The sequence below is a fragment of the Eleginops maclovinus genome, chromosome 1 (assembly GCF_036324505.1).
Source record: "Eleginops maclovinus isolate JMC-PN-2008 ecotype Puerto Natales chromosome 1, JC_Emac_rtc_rv5, whole genome shotgun sequence".
Taxonomy (NCBI): Eukaryota; Metazoa; Chordata; class Actinopteri; order Perciformes; family Eleginopidae; genus Eleginops; species Eleginops maclovinus.
Window position 1 is genome coordinate 25,526,363 of NC_086349.1, and position 13,396 is coordinate 25,539,758.

Consider the following 13,396-nt stretch of genomic DNA (forward strand, 5'->3'; position numbering starts at 1 on the left):
TGAGCCCAAGGTCCCTGAGCTTAATGATGAGCTTGGAGGGCACAATGGTGTTGAATGCTGAACTGTAGTCAATGAACAGCATTCTCACATAAGTGTTCCTCTGGTCCAGGTGGGAGAGGGCAGTGTGGAGGGTGAGGGAGATGGCATCATCCGTGGACCTGTTTGCTCTGTAGGCAAACTGCAGGGGGTCCAGTGAGTCAGGGAGGGAGGAGGTGATAAAAGTTTTGACTAACCGCTCAAAGCACTTCATGATGATGGAGGTGAGTGCAACTGGGCGGTAGTCATTGAGGCAGATGGGTTTTGTCTTTTTGGGGACAGGGACAATGATGGACTCTTTAAAGCATGTGGGGACTACAGACTGGAGCAGTGACCTATTGAAAATGTCTGTGAACACATCTGCCAGCTGAACTGCACACACCTTGAGAGCACGGCCAGGGATGCCATCAGGTCCCGGAGCCCTGTGTGCGTTGATCCTTTTCAGAGATCTACACACGTCTGCACTGGTTAAAACCAGTGAGCAGGGATCCTGGGCCTTTTGTGCCTCCACAGCCGGGGGCTTCTCAAAGCGGATATAGGAAGCAAGGAGATGAAGATGCTTCTTAGTTAGAGAGTGAGGAAGCAAGGAGATAAAGATGCTTCTTAGTTAGAGAGTGAGGAAGCAAGGAGATAAAGATGCTTCTTAGTTAGAGAGTGAGGAAGCAAGGAGATAAAGATGCTTCTTAGTTGGATAAAGAGGAAGAAAAAGAGCTCTCTAACAAGGAAGGATGCTTCCTATTTAGGTGGTAAGGAAATGAAAGAGTGCTCTACAAAAAAATCAAGTGGGTAAAGAGGCTTCCTAGTAAGGACAAAAAGATGCTTACTACATAGGAGGCAAAGTGGTTACCAAACCTTTTGGTTAGGTAGCAAGGAAGCTTCCCAGGTAGGAGGCAAGAAGAAACAGATGTAAAGATATAGGTTGCAACTGAGCATCAGTGGCTGCAATCTGTGCTTGGTGAAATTGATACAGGAAAAGGTGATGGAGCTATTCAGTAACTCTATGTCTTTCTTCTTGCCTGCAGCTCGGTCGCTATGTCTAAAGCGACGGTGAAGAAGCTGCACTGGCGCTCGAAGGTAACAAATCCTTTTAAATTTACCTGTAGTGAAAACAAACCCTATAAAATACCTGAGTAATGCTCGATGTGTCTCTCCAGGTGCAGGAGAGCTTCGTCCCACTGGGCGGCGGCTCCGGGGAGCTCGGTCTGGCCATCGGGGGCGGGGCCGACTACGGAGAGTTCCCATTTGTCACCGCGGCCCACGGGGGCGGGGCGACTGTGGGCGACATCATCCTGGAGATCGGAGGGACGCCAGTATTAGGGATGACCCTCGGTGATGTCAGAGGAGTCCTCAACTCCTGCCCTCATCCAATCAGGATCAAGACCGTGTCGCCGGGTAAGATACAGCAAATATTCTGCAAATAAGAAAAATGGTTTGATGTTATTTACTTGATGATTATGTTTTATTTGAATGCTAACCTGCCATCACTATGACATCATTTCCTGTCCGTCCCTCAGGCTCCTCCCTCTGTAAGGACCTCAGGTTGTACCTCAGTAAGTGTTTCACTCCGGGGTCCATGGACAGTCAGCTGCAGCAGCTCATCAGAGAGAACCTGTACCTGCGAGCTGTTCCCTGTAAGACACACACACACACACACACACACACACACACACACACACACACACACACACACACACACACACACACACACACACACACACACACACACACACACACACACACACACACACACACACACACACACACACACACACACACACAGTAATTCGGCACTTATATTTTATACTATAAGAGTAATTTTACCTAGTATGAAACCAGGGAATTCGTATCCTGAAACACAGAGTTCATTGTGCTCTGTGTTCCAAGCCCCCAAAGATCACAATCTGTATGTAGTGAAATACAAGTCACCGGTATGTCCCTTTAAATTCATGTCAGGTTAACGGTCACCTGAGCAGCTGCAGGTTTCTGTCCTCTGAATTTAAATAAAGAGTCTGTTAATGATTAGTGAAAGAGTGTGTAGTATTGCAGGTCACACCCCGTGTGACAGCCTGAGTGGAAATGTTGGTTATCAAAGGAAATGTACTGACACACACACATCACGGTGTGTATCCCCCCCACCTTAACAGGTACGACCCGGCAGCCGCGGGACGGGGAGATCTCAGGTGTGGATTATAACTTTGTCTCCATCGAGGAGTTTTTCTCCCTGGAGGAGTCTGGAGCGCTGCTGGAGAGCGGGAAGTTCAAAGGTATGAAAAACAAACGCACCCTCAACGATACAACAGCGACTGTCCCTTTAATAAAACACTCAGGCGATGTTTCACTGTAAACACACGCGTCACAGTGACACTGATGGATATTTAACACAGCGGAATATGTTTTGCACAATGCACGCTTTGGGAGTATGGAGTATGTCGAGTGATTTTTCACTTTTATCATATTTCCTTCAACTTAAAAATTCCTTGATTATCTGAAAATGAAAACCTGTAATTGCAATGCAAAAATGAACTCTTAATTCTACTTTGTTATTTTTTACTGCATGCAATTAAAAAAATACTGTAGAACAAAGAGTTTATTTTTGCATTGCAATTACAGGTTTTCATTTTCAGAGAATCCTTTTGAGTTTAAAGGTATGTTATCTTTTTAACTGTCGGTGATAAAGTCGTTTTGAGAAAATAAAGAACAGTTTTTGCTGAGTTGGATTTTAACCATGAGGGATAAAGGATATCATTTTTCACAGAGAGCGATAACGTGTTTTTTATTTCATTAGATTGGGTTTGTTGTAATGCATGACGTTCCGGTTTGCTTTATAAAACCTCGGTGATTTCACCCAGACGGAAAGCTTTTCTGACAGGGAAGAGAAATGTGATGATTGACGGTGAATATATTTACATTACATTTCTGAGGAAGAGAGGATCTTCTGTCTTTAATCCTCAAACATCAAACCTCCCTCTGTCTCACGTCTCCCCCGCTCTTCAGAGTAAATCTGACGGATTAATGGGACTAAAATAGAAACTGAACACACACATAAATGCATTATGCACTCTAAACAAATACTGAGCTTAGATTTAAAAACGGAGTCTGATCTGTTGAATCTTTTTTTTCGGGCAGGATAATTTGACAAAAAAAAACTTCCAATCAATTTGACTTAATATTTGGAATATTTTACTGTGTTTATGTTTAACAATATTCCTATAAAATAAATAATAAATGTCCTTCTCTCACCGTGGGATCACAGGGAATTACTACGGGACGCCGCGGCCGGTGCACATCGGTCCGGAGAGCCCGCCCATCACGTACCAGGAGCACCGGAACCTTCTGAGGAACTTCAGAACGAGGAGCAAATCCCTGAGCAACCTGGAGAAAGCTGTGGAGGAGGGCGACAACAGTGAGGAGGACAGCGGCCTGTCGGGTACATAAATACTGTTTATAGATGATCTGTTAATGCCGTTTATCACGTGTGTTTCAGACATTCTTTCAGTTTCACCTATTTCTCAGGAATGTCTCACCTTTTCTACCTTTTTAATGAAATTCGTTTTCCTATTTGCTCAGACTTTTAAAACTCTTTTCTCAAATATTTTTAAAAGATTTTCATGTATTTTTCAGACATTGTCCCCCAAAATGTTATATATTATTTCACTTTCTTTTTTTAACACTGTTTACACATTCTTAGTCTACTTTCCCAGAAAGGATTTACCTTTTTTCCTGATAATTTTACTTTGTTTTTTTAAAAATCCTAATTTTGTACTTTTTAATTTAACACATTTCTTTAGTTTCATGTCAATTTTCCAACTTTCTTTTCCCATATGTTTGGGGAGTTCAAAACATATTTTACATACAATTTTACACATTTTTCACATATTTGGACATTTACATCATGATTAGAAACGTGGAAAGTGAGACAGCAGTAAATGGGGAGGGGAAATGGACATTTTTAGCCGATGCGAGGAACAACAATTGAACATGTTTTTGGAAAAGTGACGACGTTAACGTTCCAAATAAAGACAGAAGTAAAAGATCCAACGTGAGAGCTGAAGCACTTAGTCACAGTTAATTTGTGAATTCAGCAGTTTCAGTTAGAGCCAAATTATCTTCAATCTGGGAAAACATCCAACGCCTGGAGAGTGTGTGTGTGTGTGTGTGTGTGTGTGTGTGTGTGTGTGTGTGTGTGTGTGTGTGTGTGTTCTGGAAGGTTTGTTTTGGTTTCTGTTTTTAGAAAAACAAACTGTTTGTGAAGCTGTTTACCAAGTGTGAGTGTGTGTGCTTGCATGCGTACATGTGTGTGTGTGTTACCAGTTGTATCTGTGTGTTAGTTAAACTCTCTCTCTCTCTCTCTCTCTCTCTCACACACACACACACACACACACACACACTCTGGCTGCGGTCCAATTGTCTTTTTCTCTTAGGGAGGTTCCTAACTGACTGAAATGACCCGAGAGTGTTAAATGTATTTAGAGCTGTTTGATTCTCTAGAAGCTGAGGAAAGGAGCTTCAATGCTTCCTTTATTGTCTCCTCTAGTGACGGAAACACTGCACCAAAGCAAGGAGATAATACCGTCCCACAATTCCTTGCAGCAGCATTTAAAGCGTCAATCCGTGTGGCTGTTTGCAAACCATGCACACTTTTAGATCCTTACTTTAAGGGGGTGTGACTCAGTTTGGAACAGGAAGATTTACTTGCATTGATTTAGTCACTGTACACATTTAATCAGTTATGAATGAAGTTGCTTCAAAACAAACATCAGGCATTGTGTACGTGCAGTGGGGGTCTCTTTAAGTGGTCCTTGATGTCTTTCCTTGACCTCATGATGTTTTCCTTCGATGTTGAGGAAATATATGTAGCTTTGTTTGAGTATATGCACATGGAAATGTAGAGTTTTTTAATGTAATGTTAGTGAAAAGGCTATGTTCTGCTGTCTGCATGCCTTTCTTTCACTGTTACCTCATTGGTTTTTGTGGAACAGTCACACGTAATGTATGCCTGCAGGTTACATAGCAGCCATCAAAAGAAAAGGCCTTTTTAATGGCTGTTTTTAAATGTAATAATGCACTCTTTCTGCACCATAAATACAAACTGTATGTCTCAATGCTCTACAGGTCTCATTGTAAAAATGCTCAGTGTTTTTACAATATGTATCCTTGATTTGTTCCTCATACTAAGTTGTGCTGGGATTTTGAGGAAGTTGGGCTTGAAAGTCCTTAAAACTCCCTGAAAATACCACATTTGACATATAAGAAAGGTGTCGGAACCCGGGGTGAAAAAAAGGTATGGACGTTATCATTTCTTCTAACTTTTTGACCCGAGCTCATCAGTTTCTGTCACAGCAGGTTCAGCCGGAGTCCCGCCCACCATCCTGCCTCTCAGCCAATCGTGGGAGTCGGCGGTGGGGAGTCGGGAAGGATTGGAAAACGGAATAGGAGGAGGAAGAGGGAGAGGAAGAGGGAGAGGAGTTGGGGGAGCGGGAGTGGGTCCGCTGCCTGACAACTGGGAGCTGGCGTTCAGTGAATCAGGAGAGCCGTACTACATCGAGTAAGTTATAAAGTTCAACTACATTACCAAGGATTCATTCTGACCCTGGATGTAGTCAGACTGATGATGATGATGATGATGATGATGATGATGATGATGATGATGTCACTCTTTCAGTCACAACTCAAAGACGACCAGCTGGCTGGATCCTCGGACTCTGAACAAAGACACGTCTCCCTTCACAGAACGTGAGTCCTTCGTCTAATCTGTTCATCAATTACTTCACTTAACATTTATCTGAAGTGACTCGGCTGTAAACACCGTTCTGATGAAGCCACACTGCTAAACGTCTTAGGGTTGTTTAGATGAAGTCCTAAAACAAACATCATGTATGTTTCTGGTTGGAAGTTGATCTTTTATTTTGTAAACTGCTGCTGTTACAGTGTGAAGGGCTTTTATTTTGAAGGCAGCAGCCAGCAGGGGGCAGCACAGACTTTTACTTGATGTGGAGTTTCACTTTGTTGTTGATTTTACTGTAGATAAAGCTCCTTATTTTTATGAGAGCGTAAAGGAAGGGAGGCTCTAATGAAAATTTAGGTGAGAAGCATTATGGGTAACGTAGTTTCCAATGTTTCTGGACTGAAAGTTATAATATCTCCACCTTATACAACATTTTACAGTATGAAGAGACTGAACACTGTCTGCTCACTCACAGTGTCTCCGTCTGTGTTTCAGTCCCGGAGTTCACGGAGCAGCCGAGCCAGCTGAAGGGTTACTCCATCCACACCCGGCTGTCCAAAGGCCCTCGAGGCTTCGGCTTCAACATCGTGGGAGGAAGTCGACCCAGAGAGTTCCTGCAGGTGTACAGCGTCACACCTGGGGGACCACCGGCACTAAACACAGGTACTGACACTGTTAATACTGACAGGTAAATACAGCCAGAGAGTTTCTACAGGTGAACAGTGTCATACTACCTCTGCTCTTCATACTGCAGCTGCATGTTGCTCAAAATAGATGAATAAATAATAAAAAATATGTATTTATTTTTACACTGATCTCTCCTGGCTTGTGCAAACAGTTAATAAATAAGTAAATAAATAAAATAAAATAAACACATAGCATGAAAAAAAGTATAATTTTAAGAATCCTCAATAAAGGCTTGAAGGCCAGATTGCTCAGATAGTTCTTCAATTCACTCTTAAAAATTCATCAGTCTTACTTTTTCGGGAAATTAATGCCAAAAATATGAATTTGTATTAAATGTTTCTGTTGTGAACCTGAGCGCTCTACAGCTCTTTTACTTTTCGTCCTCGGCTGAAATCATCGAGGCGTATTTATTTAATCTAGTTTCAAAACACGTCAGATCCGTGGACCTTTTTCCAGAACACATTTTGAATTCCAGGGCAGGAATATCACAGGGTGACTAATAACGCTAACGAGGTCCTGCAGCGCAGCAATTAATGATGTAATTAGTTCCACCTGTGAGAAGAGGTCAATTATGCCTGCAGAGGAAAAGGTCAGTTCATGAAACATAAAGGGGTCTGCATCTATAAGTCGTGTTAGAAATACACATCGAGGATGGAGACATTGTTATATATTTAGCTTTTATGAAACAGAGACAGATATCTAAATGCTCACACTCTCTCTGGAGGGAGGATTATGTTGCTGTTTGAGAAAAATAAAGACCTGAGAACCGCAGACACAATCTCATGATCTACTACTTATCCACACACACACACACACGCACTCACCCTTTAATCTGTCCGACACACACAGCCTCCTTTCTCTCCCACACTGGTCAGACCTGCTCACGTGCGCTGAGGATAAATAGTAAGGAATGTAACACACACACCGACATACACACACACACACACACACACTGTGAAATCTCCTGGGAAAGAGAGCAGAGTTTCAACAGGCAGCAGAAAAACTCCTGAACATTAAAAGCTGCTCAGCGGCAGTGAAAAAATAATGGGAAGGAGTATAGATAACATGCCACTCTTAAAGATTGAAGAAACACAGGGATTTGAGCCTTTGCAGACCATTTACATGCACACAAGTCTATATAACACACTACAGGAAAGGGGAAATCCCAATAAGCATAAAAGGGTTGTTTTAACACTGCAATGTTTTGGCTTTCATATTAAACTGTATTGGCATCTTCACCTTATATTGGTGTGTAATGAATACCAGACTGTTAAACTCAAACACAACTAAACCCATGTTGGTCCCTTCATCGCTTCACAATCGTATCTAAGGTAGGAAACGTAATTTAACACAGGTTCACTCCTAAACACTGCTGACCAGTTTCCAAATTAACGTCAATCTACTGTAACCCTCAATCGACGACATGCAGCTGAAAATGTCCGATAATAATACAATAGGCTGTAGACTGACTCCTGCTTTTGGTCGTGCAGCGGACATCCTGGTGTACATCAACGACAGCTGTGTGTTGGGCCGCTCTCATAAGGAGGTGGTGGAGATGCTGAAGGCGGTGCCGATGGGTCAGAGCGTGGATGTGGTGCTGAGGAGAGGATACCCCATGCTCTACAACCCCGACGGCTGTCCCAAACAGAGTCTGGAGACGGTATGTATTGCACTTAATGTTCAATGTGTTTAATCTTAACACTGTTTGATTCACTAACCTTGTGTCCATATTTTACAGCCGCAGACCCCCAGCGAGCCTTCGAACCCCCCCAACGTGAGGCTGACACACCTCACATACAGTCGGACGCTTGACTCCAACGGCAGCACACCAGGTCAGAAAAATGCTCTGCTTTTTTTGCCAGAAACTCAGGTTGTAACGCACTACAGTTAGAAAAGCTGAAGACAAAAGGCTGGTTGCCATTTCACTCTTCTAATGCACATTTTCAAATAGGAAACATTTCCAATTTTAAGAAATCTGGAAATAATATATTGCCGATTCCCCTTCGACTTTTTTTAATGATCATATATTTTTGCAGCCTCTTCTTCTTTTCCAACTCCTATTAGTTTCATAAAGTGTTTGAAAGCAAGCATTCATTCACTTCCTCTGCCAATCCTCTAAAAATGATGTTAACATTTGGATGGAAATCAGGTGGCATAACACCTCAAACCCTTACAAGACAAAATCCTAAGAAATAATTGCACTTTTCGTTTGTTGAACACATGCATTATTTATTGTTGAAGTCTGTCATAAATGTCTAAAGATAATTATAGAAGCACATTTTATAATATTTTTACTAACTCTTTCCCTCTGAAATCCAGGACTGGGTCACACCCCGCCTTCCTACGTTCCTCAGCCAATGACGAACGGTCTGACAGGCCCACCCACCCCGACTCTCTCCGACCCCCCACTGGGTCCACCCCCCCTTCCAGACAGGTTACCAGCCTCCAATCACAGCGACTCTGATGGCGGCATGTCCAACGCTGGGACACGAAGGTGAGAGGAGTTCCAGTGTTAGCATTAGCAGTTTTAAGAGGTGATTGAATTTGTATGAAACATCTGTTGTCTTCCTCCAGTCGCAGGTCTTCTCTGATTCGCTACAACAGCAGCACTCTCCCCGCCCTCTCGTCTTCCTCCCTCCTCCACCATCAGAGCTCCAAGTCTTCAGAGAGCGACTTATCGACGTCAACACTCCCCATCTCCTCCTCCACACTCCCACTCTCCTCCTCGTCCTCCCACACTCTGTCCAAACTCCCCCTCTCTCAGCCAGAGTCGGGCCTCCTCCTCCCAAACTCCACCAGCCCCACCAACGGCAACAACCCCAACACCTCTTCCACACCTCCTGGAGTGCCGGTGCAACGCCCAGCGATGCCTCAGACTTCCCTCGCCCTCACCCCCCCCAGAGACGTCCCATCCTGCGGCTTCAACGGCTGTCCAGCCAATCACCAAGCACCCTCTCCCAGCTCCAGAGGAAACCCGGGCTTGGTGCTCCCTCTCGGGGCAGGGTCCCCCGGGTCGGCTCACGGTGGAGAGCTCGTACCGGTGGCCCTCGGGCGCAGCGAAAGTGGAGGGATTGGGTTCAGTGTGACGGCGGGGGGGCAGGGAGGTCAGCTGGCGGTAGTGAGGAGGGTCTGGGATCGAAGGCACTGCCCCTCGCTGCAGGCAGGGGACGCCATCGTGAAGATCAACGGAGCAGATGTGCAGAGCCTCAGCTTCTCCCAGGTAATAGATTATTACCCCAACAGGTCAACGTATTCTCAGAAAGCTTCACTCTCATTGGCTATACAGAATTTAAATCTCAAGAGGGATTATGGTCCAATCAAAGATACGCCCGTCGTTATTTGAGCAAGTTTTACTGCGGGATCATTTGTGTTTAGTCACATCACTCAACGTAGACACGCTGGCAAGGATGCAGAGCTTATCTCCATGTAGATACCAGCAACTACAACAGAGTTAGCATATTGTAGCGTCCTTTAATTGTTAACCTGTGCATCGTGTCCGGTGTGTAGGCACTATCATTCAGAGTGTGTACAAGTATCAAATAAACGAGGGCTTTCTTGCTGACATCTTTAGCCCTTTTGGTGAGTCCGCATATCTGCAGACCTTGCAGAATAACTCTCAATGTATTGTGCTGTGATTGTTAAACACAGGGTTTAAAGGTGAAGCCAAAAGGTTAACAAGAAGAACATTAAGCATGGCATACACTTTACAAAACAACTGCATCACACTACACAACCTTGGAGTTGCAAAAACCTTCCTGTCAAAGAAGAAGTCGGAGTAAAGTAGTTCCTAAGTGAAGTTTTTTCAAAGCATCCTTTTTCTTCTTCAAGCCCAAGATCCAGGAAGTCATTGACAATATGCACTTTAGTTCTCTTTTGTTCCTCATGGAAATCACTCCAGCAAGTCAGAGAACAATGGCATTAAGTTTAAGCATTGTTGAACTGCTGGGTGACTTTTGAGTCTTGCATCGCAATGGGTGGTACCAGGATGTTGTTTTCATTTCACAATGAATGGCATATTATCATGCCTCCAGAGTTTGAGTCTGAAAGTTAAAAGATAAGATGCATACAGGAAACTATAGAAATGCCATTTAAACCCATTGAAATTATAACAATAGGTGCATTTCCTTCCTCAGGTCCAAAGAATCCTGCAGGAACACACCAAACAGGGGGAGGTGGTGCTACTGGTCTACAGAGGAGGTACAACTGACATTAAAAACAACATCATTTCAATATCATATCCCAACGGCAAGGCAAACGGTGTGTGTGTGTGTGTGTGTGTGTGTGTGTGTAAATATTAGTTTTCCTTGTTGCAAAGCCTAAAAATGCTCTCTAAAAGTGTAGCCCATTAACCAGTATTTATATCTCTAGTATTTTAATAGCTTTGTCTCTCTCTCAGGTCCCATGACCTCGCCCGCCGTCACGCCAAATCTCTACAAGACACTCCCCTCCCCACACAGCCTGGCCACTCCTTCCTCCTCCTACCCCCCAACTTCAGCCGACTTGCCTTCCCCATCCACGGGTGCCTTGCTGGGGGGCGTCCCCCCACTCAGCCAGGCTGGCTTGGTCCTGGAGAGTCCTCAGGAGGGGCACCTAGCAGCCATAGGAACCCACCAAGGTAACTACCCAGAATCAGAATTCCTTTATGAGTCCCGCAGCGGGGGAATTTACAGCCTTAAAGCAGATAAAAAGGCAAGTGACTCCTCCTGTCTCCTCCTTGTAATCCTTCCTCTATGAATCGGACTCCTCTTTTTTTGTTTTCCAGGGGCCCCTCCTGCGCAGACGCCTAACGGGCCCCAAGCATCGGCCCTCATCCAGAGCACCAGCTTCCTGGACTCAGTTCCTGTGACGCTAACCTTAGAGCCACGGGATTTACCGGGCGTAGAGGAGAGTGCCGGTGGACCTCCCCCCACCAGAGGGGGAGGAGCAATGGGAGCAATATCCAAGGATGGAAGAGGAGGGGTAAAAGCGGTGGAGGTGGAGCTGAGGAGGAGGTCGGGCGAAGGATTCGGATTCGTCATCGCCTCTCAGGAAGTGAACGGGGGTGAGTACCCATCACTTTGAAGTTGCGGCTGTTTTCCATTCTGATGGTCACTAAATGTTATATTGACGGAACGCTTTCTTAACTCTTCGGCAAGCGAGTTGAAACGTGGATATTTGAAATAAGATCTTGGAGTATGGTGAAAAAAGAGTTGACATGATTGGATGAAGTTGAACAATTGGTGTATTTGATAAAAGCAGATGGGGAAAAATCAAGACTGAAACAGATTGTATTTATAGATGATGACGTACACGAAGCATTAGACTTCAACAAAGTCTCTGCTGCTCTGGAAAGACTAAATATGTTCTAATAATTGTTTCAAAAATCATGTTTCGATCCAGTTTGCTACCATTTGAGGTTTTGCCTAGTAGAAGTATAAAGTAGCACACACTCACTCAGACGTTACACCAAATGCGGCTTCAGGCTATTACACTGTTGCAGAAAGATGTCCGACATTGGAATAAAAACCGGAAGAGTTTTGTTATTGCTAAATGTATTGGTTGGTGCAAGGATGTCATCACCCAGTCCTTTCATGTGCTGTGATGTTCTGTTAAAATGTGCCTCACATCAAGTTTAAGGCTTGGCTAAAGCAAATATTGAAGTTCAATGATTGTCAACAACCTATAAGTGACCTTCCTCATCGAACCTGGTAGATAATAAAATGGAGGGGAGTGAATGGAGGCTCAAAACACCTGATCTTTGATTGTATAAAAAGGAGAAACAGTTTGAGTTGTTTGAGTAGATTAGAGTAATAGTTAGGAGTGTTGTTGATGTTGTTTTAGATCAAACTGCACTGCAAACAAGAGGAGTTGTGGCCAAAAGCCGCTCCTTTTTTCTGGACCTTTGTTCAACAGTTCTTTCTTGTACATTTCCACCAAGAAGAGTAGGAGGGGAATTCATTTGTAAAAGGAGTCTAGCTGTAGTCTTGAATAAAGTGACCCTGCAGAATCCCTAGTCTTTGCAAAGTCGTATATTCTCTATGACACTACTTGACTTAAATACTCAGAGTCTGGTCTTTGAAAATACTTCTTAAAGTCTTCTTGTGTATAGTAAGTGCTTAAGAACACAAGTGCTGTTGTCGGGACGGACTCTAAATAAATCATCAGGATGTCGTTGGTTCATAATATGGCTGTAATGATGCTTGCATCCTGTAGGGGGCACTGACAGCTCTGTGTGTGTGTTTGTGTGTGTGTGTGTGTGTGTGTGTGTGTGTGTGTGTGTGTGTGTGTGTGTGTGTGTGTGTGTGTGTGTGTGTATGTGAGTTCACAATTAAAATGGTTGATCAGAGCAGCAGCTGAGCTTCTGTGTCTGTTCCACTGATTCAGCTGCATTCAGGTGGAAGCAACGGCGAGTATTACAGCAGGGTTAAAGAGACCTCAAACACATCGCCTCCTCTGAAACATAAACAATAATCTCCTCTGTTAACGTGTGTGTGTGTGTGTGTGTGTGTGTGTGTGTGTGTGTGTGATCTGCACTCTGTTAGCCACGCCTCCCTTCCAGCTGTCTCCCTCTCGCTCTGACTCCAGCTCACTCTCAGTATTGCTTGTTCGCTTTCAGAGGCAAAACCTTGCCTCACACAGAGAGACAGGTGTACAGAGAGACAGGTGTACAGAGAGACAGGTGTACAGAGAGACAGGTGGAAAGAAAGACAGGTGGAAAGAAAGACAGGTAGACGGACAGACAGGTAGCTTCTTGTTTCTGCTCTGTTTCTACTCTGTTCATCATGTTGGAGCGACTGCAGTCCGCTCTGAAAACTGTCAAGGACTCCAAACGTAAGTTTCTCAGCTTGTGTGTGTGTGTTTGTTCAAAGTGTGTTCTGGGGACCACCAGCGGTTCAAGGTCCTTATGGGGTCAGTGAACGTGTCCGATTCATTCACTAGAAATTGCATTTTTTTCCTTTTACAAATATT

General features: G+C 44.1%; 1 protein-coding gene across 1 annotated transcript in view; it reads left to right on the top strand.

Moving 5' to 3' along the window:
* The first annotated feature begins 1,068 nt into the window (after window positions 1-1,068).
* LOC134862609 (membrane-associated guanylate kinase, WW and PDZ domain-containing protein 1-like) overlaps window positions 1,069-13,396 on the top strand; it is a 28,689-nt gene continuing 16,361 nt past the window's right edge. The window contains exons 1-15 of the mRNA XM_063880616.1: window positions 1,069-1,110; window positions 1,191-1,428; window positions 1,551-1,667; window positions 2,181-2,300; window positions 3,290-3,463; window positions 5,377-5,581; window positions 5,699-5,769; window positions 6,257-6,424; window positions 7,939-8,108; window positions 8,187-8,280; window positions 8,768-8,942; window positions 9,023-9,668; window positions 10,582-10,645; window positions 10,845-11,063; window positions 11,211-11,489. Coding sequence (XP_063736686.1) covers window positions 1,069-1,110; window positions 1,191-1,428; window positions 1,551-1,667; window positions 2,181-2,300; window positions 3,290-3,463; window positions 5,377-5,581; window positions 5,699-5,769; window positions 6,257-6,424; window positions 7,939-8,108; window positions 8,187-8,280; window positions 8,768-8,942; window positions 9,023-9,668; window positions 10,582-10,645; window positions 10,845-11,063; window positions 11,211-11,489 — 2,782 coding nt within the window. The remainder of the gene's footprint in view (window positions 1,111-1,190; window positions 1,429-1,550; window positions 1,668-2,180; window positions 2,301-3,289; window positions 3,464-5,376; window positions 5,582-5,698; window positions 5,770-6,256; window positions 6,425-7,938; window positions 8,109-8,186; window positions 8,281-8,767; window positions 8,943-9,022; window positions 9,669-10,581; window positions 10,646-10,844; window positions 11,064-11,210; window positions 11,490-13,396) is intronic.